The 19,508-nt window shown below is 32.2% G+C and overlaps 2 protein-coding genes and 2 non-coding genes across 7 annotated transcripts; 1 reads left to right on the top strand and 3 right to left on the bottom strand.

Moving 5' to 3' along the window:
• LOC118058553 (uncharacterized) lies at positions 1–5,047 on the top strand. 4 transcript variants are annotated; one of them, XM_073410843.1, is made up of 10 exons: positions 4–430; positions 1,569–1,652; positions 1,765–1,932; positions 2,020–2,256; positions 2,993–3,128; positions 3,398–3,560; positions 3,711–3,839; positions 4,135–4,329; positions 4,589–4,711; positions 4,865–5,047. In XM_073410843.1, the coding sequence occupies exons 1-10, from the start codon at positions 226–228 to the stop codon at positions 4,982–4,984; spliced, it is 1,560 nt and encodes a 519-aa protein (XP_073266944.1). In that variant the 5' UTR covers positions 4–225; the 3' UTR covers positions 4,985–5,047. The 4 variants fall into 4 exon arrangements, with proteins under 4 accessions (XP_034927154.1, XP_073266944.1, XP_034927153.1 ...); XM_035071263.2 differs by having other exon boundaries at positions 1–430; positions 1,765–2,256; positions 4,627–4,711; XM_035071262.2 differs by having other exon boundaries at positions 1,572–1,652; positions 1,765–2,256.
• Positions 5,048–5,476: 429 nt separating this feature from the next.
• LOC118058567 (U2 spliceosomal RNA) lies at positions 5,477–5,672 on the bottom strand. The gene has a single exon (XR_004689191.1). It is a non-coding gene; the product is annotated as a U2 spliceosomal RNA (small nuclear RNA).
• A 5,426-nt stretch (positions 5,673–11,098) lies between these two features.
• Positions 11,099–11,294, bottom strand: LOC118058566 (U2 spliceosomal RNA). Its single transcript, XR_004689190.1, has one exon. It is a non-coding gene; the product is annotated as a U2 spliceosomal RNA (small nuclear RNA).
• A 1,504-nt stretch (positions 11,295–12,798) lies between these two features.
• LOC118058545 (uncharacterized) lies at positions 12,799–18,783 on the bottom strand. The gene is given in 20 exon segments (XM_035071254.2): positions 12,799–13,181; positions 13,183–13,226; positions 13,318–13,428; positions 13,934–13,949; positions 14,079–14,170; positions 14,272–14,352; positions 14,499–14,600; positions 14,691–14,783; positions 14,885–14,958; positions 15,039–15,094; positions 15,288–15,350; positions 15,456–15,523; positions 15,634–15,672; positions 15,921–16,011; positions 16,880–16,964; positions 17,049–17,100; positions 17,184–17,290; positions 18,038–18,060; positions 18,177–18,214; positions 18,464–18,783. Coding segments are annotated over 20 exon segments (1,401 nt in total). The 5' UTR covers positions 18,557–18,783; the 3' UTR covers positions 12,799–13,108.
• Positions 18,784–19,508: the final 725 nt, after the last annotated feature.

The raw sequence follows: 19,508 nt of genomic DNA, 5'->3' as shown, positions 1-19,508 counted from the left end.
AATTTCTGTGGAAATAAAAGATTTTTTTGTGAATAAATAATGGTTTGGTGGTTGCTTATAATGAATGCAGGGTAGTATATAATATTTTTGGAGTTATTTCTTCCCTGTTATGGAAGAAGAAGTGATCTCCTTCCCTTCATCTCTCTTTCCTTTTCCTCTGCTGATGATGATGCCGCTGTTGCTTTTTTGATTTTTTTATAGTTGAAAGCCAGAGAAGAAAATAATATGGGGGCCTGTGTGTCAACTCCAGAGGGGTGTGCTCGTTGCAGATTGAGTTCTTCAGAGAAGATAAAGTTACGCAGGAAAGGCAAGGAAAATACTACTGTCAAGAGAAGATCAGTGCCGCCATGTAGAGATGACAGGTCTGATGGCCTTGCTCCTGCTGCTCCTCCGCTTCGTCTCCCTTCCTCCACCAACCCCACTTTTGAAGGTCCTCCTTCTTCTATGCCAACAACTTCTCTTCTTTTTCACTTCTATCTTTTTTTTTGGGTCTCATTTACCAGCATTTCACTGTTCATTTTATTTTTGGCTAAATTGTTTTGGCGGGCTCTCTCTCTAGTGATATGATGATTTGTTCGTCGCTTGTTACATTTTGGGTTTGGAATTTGTATTTTCCTTTTGGAGTTTGGATTACTTTTGATAATGATGTAGGGGGTGCATGGCTGATCTCTTTGCATGAAATGTAGGCAAGTGGTCCTTTTCCTTTTCCTTCCTCCCCCAACTTTATTTAAATTTGAAGCAAGGTTTCTGGCATATGTGGAAGTGATTCCCTGTTATTTTCTATCCTGATTTCATCTTTTAGGCACTACAGATGAATGCAAGCTCAATTACCTTAGGAGATGATATATGTTTTAGGCTCTTCAGCTGAATTCAACAAGGTTTATTACCTTGGGAAATAATAGACGTTTGAAATGTGATTTTTCGTTTTCCTTATTCTTTCGGTGATTAAGGGAATGTAGTTTATGAAGAGGATATCGACAATTTGAGTGGGTTTTAATGCCTAACCCAGGAGCTGCCTTTTTCTCTCTGATCTTCTTGACATTAGAAGAAGGTTGACCAATGATTTGAGCTTGAAACTTTGGAGCTGATTGGTGTGTCATCCCTAGTTCAGATCCTGCCCGACGATTATTTGACTACATTGCAAATTGGCAGCTTCCCAATAGATCACTCCAGTGGTTTCTTTCTGATTATTACCATGTTCTATCTCTTTTCTTGTATGAGCTTGAGCGATGACTTTTTTGAAAAATGATTTGTTCTAACACAGAATGGACATTTCCCGATTCTCATTTTTCAAAAGAAGTCATTTTTCTTACAATATGATAATATTAATATTCAAGCTTGCGCACTTTTTGATTAGTTGAACATTCATTTCTGGTATCTGGTCCAATTCATGACGCGATGTCGTTATCTTTTCTCTGAAATCATGTCTGATTGTGGACATTGTTTCCTCCTTTTACATGCTGTAGATGCTGTTATCTTTGTTCTGAAATCGTTTCTGATTGTGGACATTGTTTCCTCCTTTTACTTGCTTTAGACATGTGTCTGATTTATTAGACTACAATTTGCAGCAGGAAATATCGAGGAGCCATGGTTTGACTCAGCTTCAAAATTTGAGTCTGATTGCGATGAAGATTTTGAAAGTTTTCCAGATGGTAAAATGAGGATGCTGGTTTCTACTGTGCATATGAATTTTGGTTGTCTCATTCTTCTTTTGCCGATCAATCAGAGATTTGTGTTTGCTAATTATGGATACATCATCTACAGATGTCTTATCTCTAAATGGCTTCGAAGGTGCATCACTGTCAAGCATTGCATCTGGCAGAGTTGCCAATCATGGAGACTATAATAATGTCAATATGCAAGATTCCTCCTTCACTGATCAGATGCAGCAGGCGGGGGATTTATCTGGAAATTCCACACATGGCCCTGTTGGTAACTTCACTAAACAATCAAATATTCAGGTCCTCAATTCAGATTATGTCGATTCCCAATCCAAATCTGATGGACTTTCAAATGAAGTAAAGCAACCAGTGTTCCTTGATGAAATCACCTCTGTGGATGAAAATGCTGGTAAGGAGGAAGGATTATTAGACATCTGTGGAACTATTCCAGGCAACTGCTTGCCTTGTCTCGCCTCAGCTGTTCCATCGGTTGAAAAGAGAAGATCGCTAAGCTCTAGTTCACCAAGTGCAAGGAAAAAGGGTGCCTTAAAACCCCCATTCAAGTGGAAGGAAGGGAATTCTAGCAACACTTTATGTAAGTTCTGTATCTGTCCACTTTTACAGCTGCAACATTATTTTGGAGGCAAACGAAAGTAATCTTCATTCGTTCTCATTGTTTTTATTGATCGTTCTTGTCATTAAACTTGGTGAAACTCTCTTGATCATATGAGAATGTGATTGTCATCGTTATAGATAGAATTATTTAGATTTAAGATTTTGGGATCGAGGTTGGGTTGATGATTAGCATATTTGAACTGTTCTTTGCTACTATTTCAACTTAATTGCTCACATACGCTGCTTAAATTTTGAAAGCACCATGGTATCAAGCTGTGTTGGATCTAATAAATGACAGATGCTGTGCCCGATAATTAGCTTGCACATGTTTGGAGTTTCCAACATACCATTTGCTCTCTAATCTCTTTGGTCATTTGTTAGTTGAACAAGTGGTGTGAATCTTAGCTCACTGAGGGAGTTCTTACCTTACATTCCATCTCACTGCTAATCTTGTTAGCAAATAGTAGTATTTTGGAGAAGTGGTCTACTTTGACACAGCCTTTATGAAATTGCTTTCTACTGCTACTTGCCAAAAGTCAAAAGTATCGTTCTACCTTTGTAAAATTTTATTCGCGTCTGATATTTTTCTAGTTATTATATGATTTCTGATTTGGTTTTGGTTTAACATGGACAATACTTCCAACTGTATTTTATCATATAAGTAGTGTATATATGTAAAATGACCGCTTTATTTGTTTTGTTCTGTATGGTTTCAGTTTCTTCAAAGACGATTCTGCACAGACCAAAAGCAGGGTCCCAAGTACCCTTTTGCCCGGTGGAGAAAAAAATGCTTGATTGTTGGTCGCAAATCGAGCCATGTAGTTTTAAAATTCGAGGAAAGAATTATTTCAGGTGAAGCTAAGCTGATGGAATTGAGCTGGTTTTTTTCATACACAGCTCCAAATGCATGTGTGAAAATATAATTTTAACGCAAAGATAGTAATTACATCTTTTTTTAACAGTCAATCATTGTTTTTCATTTATTGTAGACTTGATAAAGTGTAATATCACAGTATTTACGATCCTTTGTCAATCAATATTCATTCATTTAAACTTTATAGAGTGTGATCTCACACAATTCCTACTGAAAATATCTTTTTTCTTTCTTCCCCTCGTGTCAGGGACAAGAAGAAGGAATTTGCTCCTAACTGTGCTGCATACTATCCATTTGGTGTTGATGTGTTCTTGTCTCCACGAAAAATTGATCATATAGCTCGGTTTGTGAACCTCCCTGCTATTAACTCTGCCGGGAAGGTCCCACCTATCCTTGTTGTAAATGTTCAGGTATTTTCATTTTTTCTGTAAGTACATGGATGCAGTTATTCAGGATTTCCTGACAGTGTGGTTAGATGAGAATGAAAATATCCTCTTCTTTTTTGGTTTCTTAGTTTGCTTGTGTTATGTATTTGTGCTGACTCACTGTGGGTTCTACAGATTCCACTGTATCCTGCCGCAATTTTTCAGAGTGAAACAGATGGAGAAGGAGCAAATTTTGTTTTGTATTTTAAGCTTTCTGATAGTTACTCTAAGGAACTTCCAACTCACTTTCAAGAAAGCATCAGAGTAAGATGATCATTCTTTCTTTTTTAAAATCGTATCATAAATTGCCACTTCAGAGCATTTATAAACCTCTCTGCCGCATGTTATCTTTGGCAATGATGCTGAAAAAGGGAAAAAGATGAGGCTTTTCTGCTTGTGTGCTATTTTTCTTATTTTAATTTGTCAACCTTTATAAAATGTTAATTCTAGGCATGTTGCATTCTTTTGTTGCACTGCCTTTTGTCTTATGTTTTCTTCATTATTAAATGATTTAAATTACTGTTCTTATTGTTTCATATCCCCATCCTTCTTGAAACAGCGATTAATTGATGATGAAGTTGAAAGGGTCAAAGGTTTTCGTGTAGATACAACTATACCTTTCCGAGAAAGGTTGAAGATATTGGGCCGCGTTGCAAACGTAGAAGATCTTCATTTAAGTGCTGCAGAAAGGAAGCTCATGCAGGCTTACAATGAGAAACCTGTTCTTTCACGTCCGCAACATGAGTTCTACTTGGTATGTTGTTGTCAAACAACTTATTCCGGTCTTCTAACTCCATTCCCCATCCAATTTTAAATTACTTTTAATGTCTTGATTATCAAATACAATTTCCAGCTGTCTTTTGCTGCCTATCTTGATTTATGTCGAGGCAAAAAACATGCTGCTGGTACTTGATAGTCATTGACACCTTCGTTTCCGGAAAACAAAAATGATTTATTACTGTATTCTTTTTATCTTACAAAATAAAAAGGGTTTCTTTTGTACCCTTTTACAGGGACACAATTACTTCGAGGTTGACATCGACATGCACAGGTTCAGTTACATCTCCAGGAAAGGTTTCGAAGCATTCATGGACAGGCTTAAAATTTGTGTGTTGGATGTTGGACTCACAATTCAGGCAAGTGTATCTTCCTTTTTAACGAGTATCCATTTATTATTTCTCAAGAATAAAGAAAGTGAAACCATTTTAGATGTAGAATTTATCACCTATTTTCTATGGCGGTTTGTGGAGTTGATATTCATGAAGAGTTTGCATTCTCATTTTTACCAGGGGAACAAAGTCGAAGAGTTGCCGGAGCAGATTTTGTGTTGTATTAGATTAAACGGAATTGCTTACATGAATTACCACCAGTTGTTTAGTGAAGAGCCCATTGATTCTCTAAGTGGCTGAACAATGTGAGGCTTCTGTTCTGATAAAGGGTAATCTATCAATATATTTCTGTTTCATTGTCTATATGATCAGAGAGTTGTGCTCTAATTTGGTGGAGTCAAAACCAAATCAATTCAGACGATATACTTGTAGGCATGAGCTTAAACGTGCCCACAATTTTTGACATTTTGAAGGGAAAACAATTTAGAGGAAATCTTTCTTGAACCTTTGATGTCTTTAGGGTTCTTGTAATGCCAACCAACTGGTATTCCTACAACTTCAGCTTCTCTGACGAGCTCAGATTTGCTAAATCCTGGGCAAGAAGAAACCTAACTTGCTGACGTTCAAGTCAAATGTCTGCAATGGATATCAATTCACCTGTAGTTGTTCCTCCACGCCCTTTAACAAAATCATGGGACAAGCTGTAGACGCCACCTCAGCTATGCCCGTAGAGAATTAACTAATTTGGTAATAATCAAGTCATATTCATTTCCAAAACTTTTATCGTGTTATGGAGGGTGCGCCAGGCCAATGCAGCAGTGCTACACAGAGGCGACGCTCAAGAACCCCGGCAGCAAGCTGCTGTGATGGGCCCTCACCCTTGAAAAATTAATTTAATATCGTGTGGGCCATTGGCCCACGTATCAGATATTAAACTGATAAGAACAGATACTACACTTGATCTTAGCCAAAAGGCCGAGAAAGGTATGATTATAACAGTGCCCATGGACTTGCTTTTATATGGTTCCTCGTCTTGTGTCTTTGTCTTTTCTTTCGATGTGGTACAAACAAAACCAGCCAATATTAAAGACACGCGATGACCAACCATCGACGAACGCACACGAGCTAGAGACAGACAGCAATCGCAAGCTCTATCACTCATCTCATCAGATGCGCAACACTAGATGTTTCTCTCCCGGAAGCAGGTTTTATGAATTAAGTCTATAATTTAGATGTGGAGTTAAATATAAATTAAGTGTATAGGTATGAATAAAAGATTTTTGAATTTTAACATAATTATATTAGCATTATAGCTTCTACAAATCTTTTCATCTTAAAAGATTACTTTTTAATATAGGTAATAATAAAGATATTAATAATATGGACAGGGATAAAAAGAGGTAGTGTTTTTCAAGAAATATAAATACTTTCATCTAAAAAGGTCAAATATAATATATGATAAAGTCCTCTATTAAAAAGATAATTAAATTCTAATTTAATTATTTGGGATTTTGATATAATGTTATTATTTTGTGTTTTAATTAAATGTAAAGTGACTAAAAATAAAAAAAGTGGTGTGAATCTTAGCTCACTGAGGGAGTTAATACAGACATGAATAAAAATTTTATAAATAATTTTATTTTAAAGTCAAATGATTGAGCGATTGTAAAAATGAGTGTCATAACATTTTTAATATCTAGTATTATTTTAAATTTATAAAAAATAATTTTTTTGGGTAGGTTTGAGATTAACACAGGATACTGGTTTGAGATTAACAATACGTTGAAATAATTTTTAATATTATTATTTTGTGTTTTAATTAAATTTAAAGTGACTAAAAATTAAAAAAAAATACAGACATGAATAAAATTTTTATAAATCATTTTATTTTTAAAGTCAAATAGTACAACGACATTTTTTAATTATCTAGTATTATTTTAAATTTATGAAAAATAGTTTTTTTGGTTGGGTAGATTTTTTTTTTTTTTTTGTGGGTAGGTTTGAGATTAACTCAAGGAGTGCTAGTTGTTTTTTAAAGTGTTTTTAATCTTAGAAATACATTAAAATAAAAAAAAATTTAAAAAAATTATTTTCAACGTCGACATATTAAAATTATTTGAAAACACAAAAAAATTAATTTAAAACAATTAATTTTTTTTTTAAAAAAACACTTTTAAAATAATAAAAAAAAGGATCTTAATAGACAAAGTACCCATCCTTTGCCATTTAATGAATCAAACCATGTCACACGATCAAGGGTTTATTTTATGTCCCTTTTGTTTTCCTTATATTGTGAGATATTTTTTAATTTAAAATATATTAAAATAATATTTTTTATATTTTTGTTATTAACACATTAAAACTTTCCAAAAACATCTAGAAAAACATTAATTTAATGTTTTTTTTCAAACGAAAATCAATTTAAAAAGAAAAAAACAAAACACACACTAAGCTTATCACTCCAACAACAAATTTATATTTTTCCTTTTTGTTTATAGCTTTTGCTATTGTTCAGGTTTGAGACAAAGGTTTGAGTTTTTAAGTTTATCCATTAATGGCTTTGCATGTTGTATTTTAATTTCTAATTCCCTACCTGAGAGCAATTCTTTCACTCAAATAGAGAAATGTAAGTTTTAGAGCGTAACGTGGCAATAACAGGATTCATGACAGTATTGGAAACATTCATCTATATGGTGTATAATTTTTTCAAAAAGCAAAAAACAGAAACAAAAGAGCGATATTTGAAAGCAGGAGAAGATGCGAGGGAGAATGACAAGTTGAGGACCTCATCTATCCACCATGCTTAGCTACAAGATTAGCAATTTTATTCGTGTTGTGTTATGTCATGATGTAGATTATTTTTTAAAAAAATATTAAAAGTATTTTATTTTTTTGGTAATATCATTAAATTTAATTTTGGAGTTTGATCTCAACTTAATTCTTTGTCTAACTCGAGTTTTGAATTAAACCAATTAATTCAAAATAAATTATTTAATTTAATAGGTTTAAAAAACAATTTGGATAACTGGTAAAAACATAACAGCTTTTAAACAAAACCTTAAGATGATATTTTTTTTTTATATTGAAATAATGTCAGATTATATGGACCTTGATCCTGTGCGACTTGAGTCATGAACTTCAATTAGTTTAATAACTTTGTTGTTTTTATAAATTATTTTTATTTAATCTTATAATAAAATTAGATGGTTATAAAATCAAGCACCAAACTTTTAAAAAAAATTTATTTGAGATCGTGATAATTCTATAGAAAATAGAAAAAATAAATCATGAATTTCACTTCTCAGCCAATCTAATATTAAAAAGAGAATAAGATAAAAAAAACAATTAGAAAAATTAAAGGACCAAAAACTAAAAAAATAAACATACTATTTTGATGGGTAAATCTGTGAATCGAGCAATCCGAATCAACATGCCAAAACTGCAAACTAGGTAATGGACTCCATTGGAATTAATAAAAAAAATTTTATTTAACTATATGATAACAAAAATAAACAATTAAAAAATCAATAATCAAACCAATATGGAGACCTTTTTTAAGACTATGATAATTCCATAGAAAGCAAAACGAAATAAATTATGAAACTTAATTTTCAATCAACTCAATATCAAATGATGAAATGCAGGAAAAAAAAAGTTAAACCTGTAAACCTGTGAACAGGTTCATTAACTTTCTAAAATTTAATAACATGTTTTCTTTCTAAAACTATTTTTTTATCTATAAGATAAAAAAAAAAAATCACATAATCAAGTTCAATTAGGAAAAAGAACTGTTAAACCTGTAAACTGGAAACACCATGGTTACTATGCCAAACTTGCAAATCGGGTCATTGACTTCATAAAGTTTAATAACTTAATTTTTTAAAAAATAAACTATACTGTGATTTTATAATATTTTTCTGATACCAACTTGATAGTAAGATATTTTTTTAATACTGCAATAACCATATAAAAGATAAGTACATCATATAAGGATTTATTTAACAAAATCAGTAACAAGAATAAAAAAAAAAAATCAAAATGAAAAAAAAAATACAAACAATATTATAAATTACTATCGGAAATAATGGTGCTAAAAGATGTAAGGAAACAGTATTTACTCCTAACCTTTTAGCTTTATACTTAATATTTAATTTGGTCAATTCAATAGGTCACTCTCTATTCAATTTTTGGTTTAATCTTTAGATTTGTGACAAAACTCTTTTTTTTTTTTAATATTATTATTTTGAATTGTTTTTAAAACTTAATTCGACTTGAATTAACATTCATAACTACAGCCCAGACCTTAAAGTTGAATCAACCCCAAATTAGATGTTGTAACTAAGCTTTAAAATCTTGAAAAATTAATTAACAGCCGAGTGAAGAAATAAAATACGGTGCTCACTGCTTAGGGAAAGAGAAGGCCTTGAGTACAAGCACAAACGTGTGGGCCTATCATAAAGTCTCCCCCTCTTTTTTTTCCTTCAAATTTTCCTTTTTCTGCTTTTGTTTTTAATCCGCTATTACTGAAAATTTAAAAGGCCTGGTTTTTTTACTGTACATATATCATATTGTTTACTTTCACATTTTATTATAGATTTATTTTTTAAAAAAATTAACCTTAATTTTTTTTACACGAGTGCATCTGTTTTGGGCTGGATATCTTAATTAAATTTGTTGATTTAAAATAAAATTGAAAAAACATGGAATTAAAGTAAAAAAGATGCTATAAATGAGTGATATTTTTAAAATTTATATAAAAAGTTCAATTTAGTTTTAAATTTTACAAATTAAAAATGTTCAGTCTCTCAATGTTCATTCAATTCAATTTTGGTAAAAAAAATTATTTTTATTATTTTTTAGTTTCTAATTTAAAAAAAAAAAAAAAGAAATTGTTGAATTTTGATAGTAGAAAGAGAAAAACTGTGTTGCACTAATTTTAACTATCAAAATCATCGATTTTGGTGCCAAATTATTTCATTTGATGAGTGGAGTTCTACTTAGGTGTTTTTATACCTTGAAATTTCATACAAAATCATGTATTAGCTCGGGAAGATTTTTTCTTTAAGTTGATTTTACCTTTTTGTGTAGTTTTTTTAAGGTTATATATAGCCTATTGTTTTCTTTTGTTGTTTTTTTTTCCCTTTATTTAAAAGAAAAACATATGCATTTTTTGAAATGATTTTTTAAATTATATTAAAATTAATACCCCTTCTCTCTAATATCTTTTTGTTTGTATTTAGCTTTTTTTAAATTATGATTGTTTTTTAATTATTTTGTTTGCATTTAGTTTTTGAAAAGGTCATTCTAATATATCTACATTTTTTTATATGTTTTATATAATTAAAATTTATTTTTAAAATTTATTTTTATTTTATTTTTGAATGGTATTTTTGACAAGTGTAACCTTACGAGAAAACTTTTTCTCTTTAGTTTTATTCAATCAATTTTAAGTATGTCGATTTTTGTTATTATTTGATTAAATAAAAAATTAATTTTAATAAATAAAGTCATCTAACACAATTAAGTAAATAATTTATGTTGCAATAACAAATATCTTGATCTATATATTCGTCTATCAACTTTTATATATATATATATATATATATATTTAGTTATCGTTAATAATTATTTATTTATTTATTAATATACATGATTTTTAATTTATTTAATTAAATATGTACATAATCTTTTTGATTTACACTTGATATTCTTATATAAAAAAAATTAAAAAAACCTAAATGTTTAATTTTTTTGTTATAAAAAAATATTCAACAAAACTCAAGTCAAATGACTAATAGTAAAATATATAAAACATGTTATTGCACACAACATGATTTTTTTATATATAAAATATGTGATAACAAAAATCTAATTAAATCAATATTTTTATTCCTAATAAATTTATTTAAACGACATAAAATGAAATCAGTAATTATTGTATTCTAACCCTAGTTTCTTCTAAATCTTGAAAATTATTTCGGAATGACTGTTTTCTTTTATTAATATATTTTTTCAAATTGTGTTAATTATTAAAAATTACAATAAAGTATTAAATATTAAAAGATTATAATCTAGGAAATAAATTGAATCAAGTTTATATTTCTTTTAAAATTCATATTAATTTGTATGGAAAATCAGAAATAAAAATGATGTCAGATTTTAAGTATGAATGTTAAAATTGAGTTGAAACTTTTATTTTATTTAATATATGTTTTAATCAACAACATATAAAATCATCATAACCAGGTACAAATCTTTTAAAAATAAATAGATGACTCGTATCGTAGAAAATATCTGAGATGACATTTATGCTCTCCAATGAAAGTGGAATGTTACCTGTTACGAGATGACAATTCATATGTCAATGAATCATCAGAAATAGCATATTCAATTCCACAACTTTAATCTTAAGATGGAGGGCGCGCCAGGCCTCTGCAGTAGTGCAACACAGAGGCGACGCTCGAGAACCCCAGCAGCAAGCTGCTGTGATGGGCCCTCACCCTTGAAAAATTAATTTAATATCGTGTGGACCATTGGCCCACGTATCAGATATTAAACTGATAAGAACAGATACTACACTTGATCTTAGCCAAAAGGCCGAGAAAGGTATGATTAAAACATTGCCCATGGACTTGCTTTTATATGGTTCCTCGTCTTGTGTCTTCGGCTTTTCTTTCGATGTGGTACAAACAAAACCAGCCTGCTCTCTCTACCTATCTCACCCAATTCTCCTCAACAACTCTCCTCCAATTCTCTAGTCTTGATCAAGAACCTCTCTCCATGTCCTGCTCTCTCTACCTATCTCACCCAATTCAAGGTGCTGCTTGTTCTCTTCATACATTTTAGTTTCACTTCATTAATTTTCCAACTAAAACTCAAGGGTTGGTTCTTAATGTTTCCCAAGTATATTAAACTAAGAATTCCTGTTTAAGTACTGCAACTCAAAATCACCCCCTGGCACCATCATTAATCTCATCGGATGTGCAACAAAAGCTAGTAACCACACGGTGATATGGTATTTCGACTTCCAAGTTACTAGAACACGGTTATTCTCTTGTACTCGAAAAGTCTCCATGTTTTAGGCATAAAAAAATTGCTATGCTTGTTTGTGGTCATCAAGTACTGACCTCTGCTAGCGATTTGGAATTTCAAGAAGGATCTTACAATCATCAGCTTTCTTTAATAGTGTCCAGGGTTTGGGGCTGAATTTGGACACTGTTGACCAATATCATCGTGTACCTTATGGTCTTCTATCAACCGGCATTGCTAAAATCCCTGCAACTATTCATCAAAATGTTGACAGTTTCGTTCAGAGCGAGCATGTCTTGGTTGTTTACCGCTGATCAGTTCATGCGAGTTTGAAGCCCTTTTAATTGCTTCACCAAATGTACAGAAAGGACATACTACTTGATGATTTGTTTTTCAATTTACTACTTGAATTTATGCCCCGAGATGCCAAATCAAAGGACATACTTACTCACAAATATCAAATGCTGGAGGTAACTGATTCAGGAGTAGTTAAAGCTTCAACAAAATGACGGGTTTTGCCTCGACGCCTGAATAAAAGGCTCCAACACATATCACTGTAGGGCATGTCTTTACATGGTGACTTCAAAAATCTCACAGAATTGACTAAAATGAAAAATATAATTTTGAATTCAGGACATCAAATATATATATATATTCAAGCTCTAAGATATCAGTACTGTAATTTTTGAAGACAGCACGTGGGACTCAAGCACTGACAACAAACCTGAGCTAAGCAGGAGTGATTGTATATGTTTAGTATCACAAAGCTAGCCGGACAGATGCATGCATGGTGCATGGCCATCTTTGATAATGTCCGCAAGGGCAAGGCAAACTGCAATCTATTAAATGAAACACAAATCTATTGCTTGGAAGGGGAGACCTGCATCAATCAGTGGGGACTTTCAGAACTTCCAAGCTACAAATTCAAATTAAAAGACTGAACCCATAGTTTTCTCCCTGTTACCTACAAGCTAACTCTCAATTACCTTTGCAATGTCTTTGTTGCTTGTTTTCTGACTGCACTATCACCGGCTCAAAAAAATTACAAGAAATAAATAAAAAAAAGCCCTCCTAATAGAATAATGACTGAAAAATAAAACCCATTCCAAATAATTGAAATCTACGAACAAATTTCATTGGTAGAAATCATCATCATCCACCTACTGGTCAGAGTATGAGAAAGAACATTCACATATTGTGCTGGGTATCAAAGTAAATGGAGATATAGGGAGGCAGTGTGAATTTATACACTTGCTAATCAAATTCTTCTATTATGTGTGTGTACGCGAGCTATTTTTCTTTCTCCATTTAGAAAGAAGTGTACGAGTTCCAAAATAAAAGCACTGTGGAATAGGATACAATAGTAGCAACCACAAGAGCCTTCGGTGAGTCTTCTCAGTACGACTGTTCTAACCTCCGACGATTCCTCTTCCTATCAGGAGTTGCATGTACCTGTGCTTTCATTCCATGTCTTTAGCTGAAAATTTTCAAAAGCCTCAGAAACTGTTTTCACCTGTATAATGATGCCCATGAATTGATTTATCAAAACCAAGCAATTCAAAGTTAATTAATTATTTAAAAACATTATCATGTTTGTTACAAACCAGATCGGGGTTCTTAGAATACACCCTCACAATCCTATCTTCACAAAAAGCTGGCAGCAAATGACTGATGCGATAATCATGTATCGGGAATTTCTCATTGCTCTCAAAGTCCTGATAGTAAGGAAAGAAAGCTGTTAAAAAACCTTAAAACGGAAACATATTCTTTTAAGAAACTGTAACATTAAACAGTTAGAAACCCTAAGCTATGGCTTAAGAAGGAGACTCCAGCCTTAAGGTTGAATAGGTATTGGAACCCAATGATCCTCTACATAACAAATTTAGTCGAGGAAAACAAACATAGCCAAATTCCATATTTTTTACAACAATTTTTTCATCAGTCCCTTTTGTGTCTGTTGTAACATAACATAAATTCAATGGTATAATTCAACAAGTTTTTGAGATACGAATCCTTGATTAGATTCAAGCATGTAATTTATGAAAACAAAAGAAAGTAAACTACAGCATATATTTACTAGAGTTCTACTGTCCTCTGCTGCATATTTGACAACGCAGACCATGGATAATATTGAGATTCATACTAATCTTTAGTCCTGTAAGAAAGAAAAATGCTAGGAAAAATACTTTAAATTAAGCACATTGGAAGTGAAGTTTGTACCTGGAAAAAATTTATGCTGAATGTTGAAACACATGCATAAACAAAAGACCAGAGTCATTTAAAGTTGCAGAAGCCAACCCATTAAAGAACAACAAAACAAGGAACGATTTCAACATAATCATAATTTGACTCTTTTCCTGCTTACTTTTCGAGAGGGTTACTTCTACCCCGTGTCAAATCGATTTTCACATTACAGACAATAACATCTTCTTCTTTTAGTGTAATGTCACCATTTTCCTGAATGAAAAATCACTTTCAATTAAAATTTTCTAGTGCACTATAGAAAGAAAAGACTAACATAGAACATATGTTTTTTTTGTGTGTAATCTATTATAAACCTGGGAACAAACAATGTCCTGTGGAGTGATGTCTTTGAAGTGCTCTAACTTGTCTTTCGGAACAGAAAACTCATTGCAGAACTGAAAAATATAACAAATTGTAATAGTGTGTTAACAAACAGGAACATAGGTTTCCTTTGAGTCAAAATAACTCAAAAGAATAGATCATGGTCCTAGATCACAAAAAATTAGGCCATCAAACCTGTCCCGATAATAAATTAGGATACCTGGTATAGGTCTCTTCTCCTAATACGCATGATTAAATCTCTAGCTTCCTTCAGCTCCTGATCCTGAGAAATTTCAATGGTTTTCAATATTGAATCATCTATCTGCAAAATTTAGATGGATAGCATTAGTCCCATGAACATTAAAATCAAAGCATCAATAGCAAGTTCAATTAATGTTTTAAGCCCACAAACCTTCCAGAATTCAGCTGGGTCCTGAATTTTTGATGAAATTTGAAGGTAATCATCAGCTTTTATCAAGGAATCAACAAACATCATTTCTATAGCCTGGAAAAGAAAAGTCAAATACATTGCATTTCCCCATCTGGATAAAGATTCAACTAAACAAAGTATTTGTTTCTAGAAAATAATTCCAAATATATAGGCACCTTTACTTTTGCATGTGAATAGACCGTTCGATGCAGATCAGCACGAGAGGAAAATAACTTAAAGATTGTAAGATCTGACAAAAACATCAAGAATTAATTAAAGAATACAATGATTACCAGCAAAACTGGAAACAGAATTACAACATATACTAACAATCCTTGTCACGATAACATATCTCATCACCCATAACTCGCATGCTATCCATTAACCTGTAGGTTAAAAAGAATGCTTATTGAGTAAGGAATAGCACTAGTTTAGATGGTAAGAATACACAAGTATAATAAATAACTAACTAACCAAGTAAAGGCTAAAGCATGGATGGAAATGTCATGTGAGCTGACTTGAAAAGAAGGCTACCTAAACAACTTGTTTGAACATGCCTAAAAATATAAGCATGCATACCGTTCAATCTGAAAACTGCAGCCCAGTCCACAAGCCCGGGAGTCACGCACAATGTAATCAAACCTAGCAGATAATTTTTTGTTGTCAAAACCATGTGCAGTGAAAGTAACCCCAAATAAAGAGATTGGAGACTCGTAAGGAGAAGTATATAGAGAGAGATCAACTAACTTGTCAACATCTATACCATTCCGATCATTTGCAACAATGTCATATAGGAAATGCTTTTCATTCACACTCTACATGTAAGAGGACGTAGAAAATTAGCCAATGATTAAATTAGATACGTAAGGAATTGAGGTGAGGGTTGGTAACCACATATAGAGTCTTGGACTGTCAGATGGCTTACTTTATGAGAAACATGTTCTGTGCTTGCAATGACCAGTTCCTGTAAAAGAGGACACAGATGCATAAGGGATCCATGTATTAGCAATTGTTTTTTTTTTAAAAAATCAGTGTACATGTATCTGTTTTTCTTTAAGTAGATAAAAGAACCTCAGTGAAACAACAGACAAGATATGTTGATAATGAGATTAAAATTGACACAATCACGTGTTCAATGAAAAACTTGAACCAAGAAAGGAAAAAAGAAAACCCAGCAGAAAAAAAGGAAAAGTAATTCTGTCAAGATATAACCTTTGCTTTCTTTAGGCATTCAGCATCAATATCAATATGGTGGAAATCGACAATGTGGTCTATCATTCTCACAGACATGTCCTCATGACACCTGGAAAATATTTAAAACAATAACTCAACTATTGGATCAAATACTCTCATTAGAAGCAATTACCAGTTAGAAGCAATTACCAGTAACAACTATAGGAAAGGTATACCATTTTCCATAAGATTTAATCACAAACCAAAAAATACGGTTTTCATCAATGTAACTCATAATGTTTGGCAATAATCAAATGAAGGTATTGCAAATGCACCTAGCTGGGAGAACAATGGCATATCATCCACCCATATTGTTAAATAAAACATGATTTCACTGCGCAACATAAAATTCTTCAGATGGTAGAAAGATGCATTTTCTGAAACCAACATTTACTGATTAACTAGGTTGTGTTGTGTTAGTACAGCATATAGAAAGGAAGGAATAAAGGAAACATTTACGTCATTCCTACAGGAAAAAAACTGAAGGGAATCTGCATAGCAATACTGAAATCAGCTACATTCTTAGCCTCTGGAATCACATGGTTAATCTTTTTCAGTCCATTATTCTCAGCATTCAAAACCAGAATAGGTAACAAACAAAATTATTAGAATACAACACTTAAAACAGTTAGAAAAAAATTATGGTTTAACATCATGATATTGGTCAACGAATAAATCAACCATCTGCATCTATGATCAATGAATACAAATAAGTTGTGATATGGTATTAAGAAGATATCAATCACCGCAAAAACAAGCAAACGTAAAGATTTAAGCACAAGAAATTCATGAGTATAATCAGCATATGGAAGTTGTTATTCTAGCATCCTTCTAATCACATTTTAATTGAATGACTTTACCAATGAAAACAGAAAGGACAAAGAAGTGAAGAATGGTCCTAATTTCTGAGGGAAATCCAAAAGGATTGTCAGAATTACCATTTAATGCCATGAGGAATCTGACGGAGAAACTCGCGCTCAAACATGTGGCTGAATGGCCCATGGCCAACATCATGCAGTAGTCCTATATATATCAGGAAGAGATTAAATACACAAACACGAAAAGCGACCATAAGTAAAGCCATTTTAATGATGCACAATTCATTACCAGCAAGTTTCACTGTTTGTATATCCAAGTTATCGATACCGAGCTCTGAACCCTACAAATATGGGATGTGAGTGAAGGAAAAATGCCCATAATTGGAGATCTTGATGAGAATGATGTTCAGAGTGACATTCTTACTTGCTGAGCTTTGATTCTGTGAACTGCTTCACCAGCCAGTGAAAATACACCAAGTGAGTGCTCAAATCGAGAATGCACAGCCCCTGGGTAAACCATGTATGTTAGACCTGCATAAGAGTAAAACTTGTTGAGTGAAAAGAATGAAATCTCTCAAAAATGGAAGTTAGAGATGGTTGTTTCTATACAGAACACTGAAATGGCTTGTTGCGACACTCTTGCTGGTGAACAAGTTATAGCTTACTAGGTCCAGTTTAGTGACTAATTCTTCCAATGATGTAATTGATCAGCCAATTTCTTTCAACTATGGATTCTGACATCACATTTGACCGTTATGGAAATCAGAGTGCTAAAAACAACCAAGATTCCATTAAAAAGAAAAATAGTGACCAAAGCAAACAATCAAGTTACTCCATGTTCTTCACTCAGGGATGAACTTGAAATTGTTCAGAACAAAAATTCTATCGTTTTTTTCCTGATTAATTGAATTTAACATCGTTGAAGACTATATGTGATAGAAGAGTAGTCAAATAGATTTACTAGGAATGAGTATATAGATATAAGTTCAAAAAAAAAAAAATCTCAGTCAAACTTGTATTTCTAGATAAATAAATCATATCTGATTCCAACAAGGATATTCAGCATGAAACTTAAAAGTTACTTTGCAGGCAGGCAGCTAGTTTTTTTTTCCCCTTCAAAACTATTGAATTAATTAATTGCATGAGAAAATAAAAAATTTCACATATAGGCTTAAATTCTTAGCCGCGGTGTAAAAAGTAGAAACATCAGATTCACAGGAAAAGGTATGCTAATAAAATCAGGTCAAGCAGGCACAGAGGAATATAAATAACACTCACCGAGTTGCTTTAGATCTCGAAGTCTGCATGCACACATAAGTAAAACTTGTGAGCTCGGATGGTGATTAGTTTTGATTCGATTCAATTTTATTTTATTTTGACATGAATAAATAAATAAATAAATCAGACTTGCGCTTGCCTCTGGAACTGCTCGGTATCGACAAACTTCAAAGTGAGCTGAAATAAAATAAAATTCAATTCAATTCAGAGAAACATGCAAGCAAACAAACATCAATAATTCAAATTGTAATTATAATTCATCACTAAAAGGAACAAAACGAACGAAACGCCGTTTCCAAAAGAAAAGAAAAGTAGGGTGATTCGGTGACGAAAAGAAATCAAAATTGAATTGAACAATCAATCAATCTAGGAAAGTCGAATCAAAGAAATTCGGAGAAGAGAAGGAAAGATGTTTAATGATAATACCGGATCCAGATAAATGTTGCCATGGACATTATCGCGAACCTTCTTTGAGAATCGGCGATCCAGGTAACTAACATCTTTGCTACAGCCTCCCATTCTATTTCTATGCAATGCAGAGAAGGTTACTGCTACAGTAGATCAATGTCAGTATCAGGATCTCTTCTCTTCCCTAGCTAGCTGGCTATGGTTTTGGTTTTTGCCTTTTCTTTTTCTTTCAAAACAAAGAGAGCGCAGAGAGCAGTTACCAAGTGTTTGAGAGCTGAGAAAGTGATGAGGAGTAGAGTCGAGAGAATTTGGGAAAGAAGTGGTGGACATGAAGTGATGCCGCCAAAAAACTGAATATATTCGTTGTGCGGGCGCGTGGTTCCACGATCCACTTACGAATATCCATTTTCAAAACAAAAAACTAAGTGAATATATTCTTTCTTTAGCGCACAGCAGACACTGAATACAAGATTATAAAACAAATATATTTAATAATATTATAATTATGTATTAGCACTAGATAAATAATAAAAACTCAAGGTATAATAGAGTCAATATTTCATGACAAAAATAAATAAATTATGTTGGTAATAAAAAACTTAGAAACTAAATAAAATAATTTGTAGTAATCCACAGTATTTTAAGAGGAAAAATATAGTGCTTTCACCATATGATTTAGTTTTTGTTGTTAATAAAAAACAAAAAAAATTATAAAATTAAATTCTCTACCAACTTAATATTAAAAAAAAAAGCCAACAAAGATAATTTTGAAAAGAAAAAACCCATGAGAAAAAATGTTGCAGCAATTGACAATGTTGTGTGAGAAAAACTACAACGCTTTTCCCGTATGATTTAAGTTTATTGTAATTATAATTTTCGACCAACTTAATATTAAAAAAAAAATCGACAAAGATAATTCTTAAAAAAATCATATGGAAAAACATTGCAACAATTCATAGTGTTTTAAAGAAAAAAATACAAAACTAAATTCTTAATCAGCTCAATATTAAAAAAAATTCAAATCAACATAGACAATTTAAAAAAATAACAAAAAAAACACAAA

Source organism: Populus alba, chromosome 8 (assembly GCF_005239225.2).
Source record: "Populus alba chromosome 8, ASM523922v2, whole genome shotgun sequence".
Taxonomy (NCBI): Eukaryota; Viridiplantae; Streptophyta; class Magnoliopsida; order Malpighiales; family Salicaceae; genus Populus; species Populus alba.
The sequence above is the reverse complement of the archived record's forward strand: the minus strand, read 5'-3'. Positions and strand labels throughout refer to the sequence as shown.

Excerpts from the sequence above, each read along its gene's own strand:
- LOC118058553 (XM_035071261.2), top strand. The coding sequence starts at position 226 with ATGGGGGCCTGTGTGTCAACTCCAGAGGGGTGTGCTCGTTGCAGATTG. Across the intron at positions 3,129-3,397 it reads CGAGGAAAGAATTATTTCAG|GGACAAGAAGAAGGAATTTG; the intron begins GTGAAGCTAAGC and ends CCCTCGTGTCAG. Across the intron at positions 4,712-4,864 it reads ATGTTGGACTCACAATTCAG|GGGAACAAAGTCGAAGAGTT; the intron begins GCAAGTGTATCT and ends CATTTTTACCAG.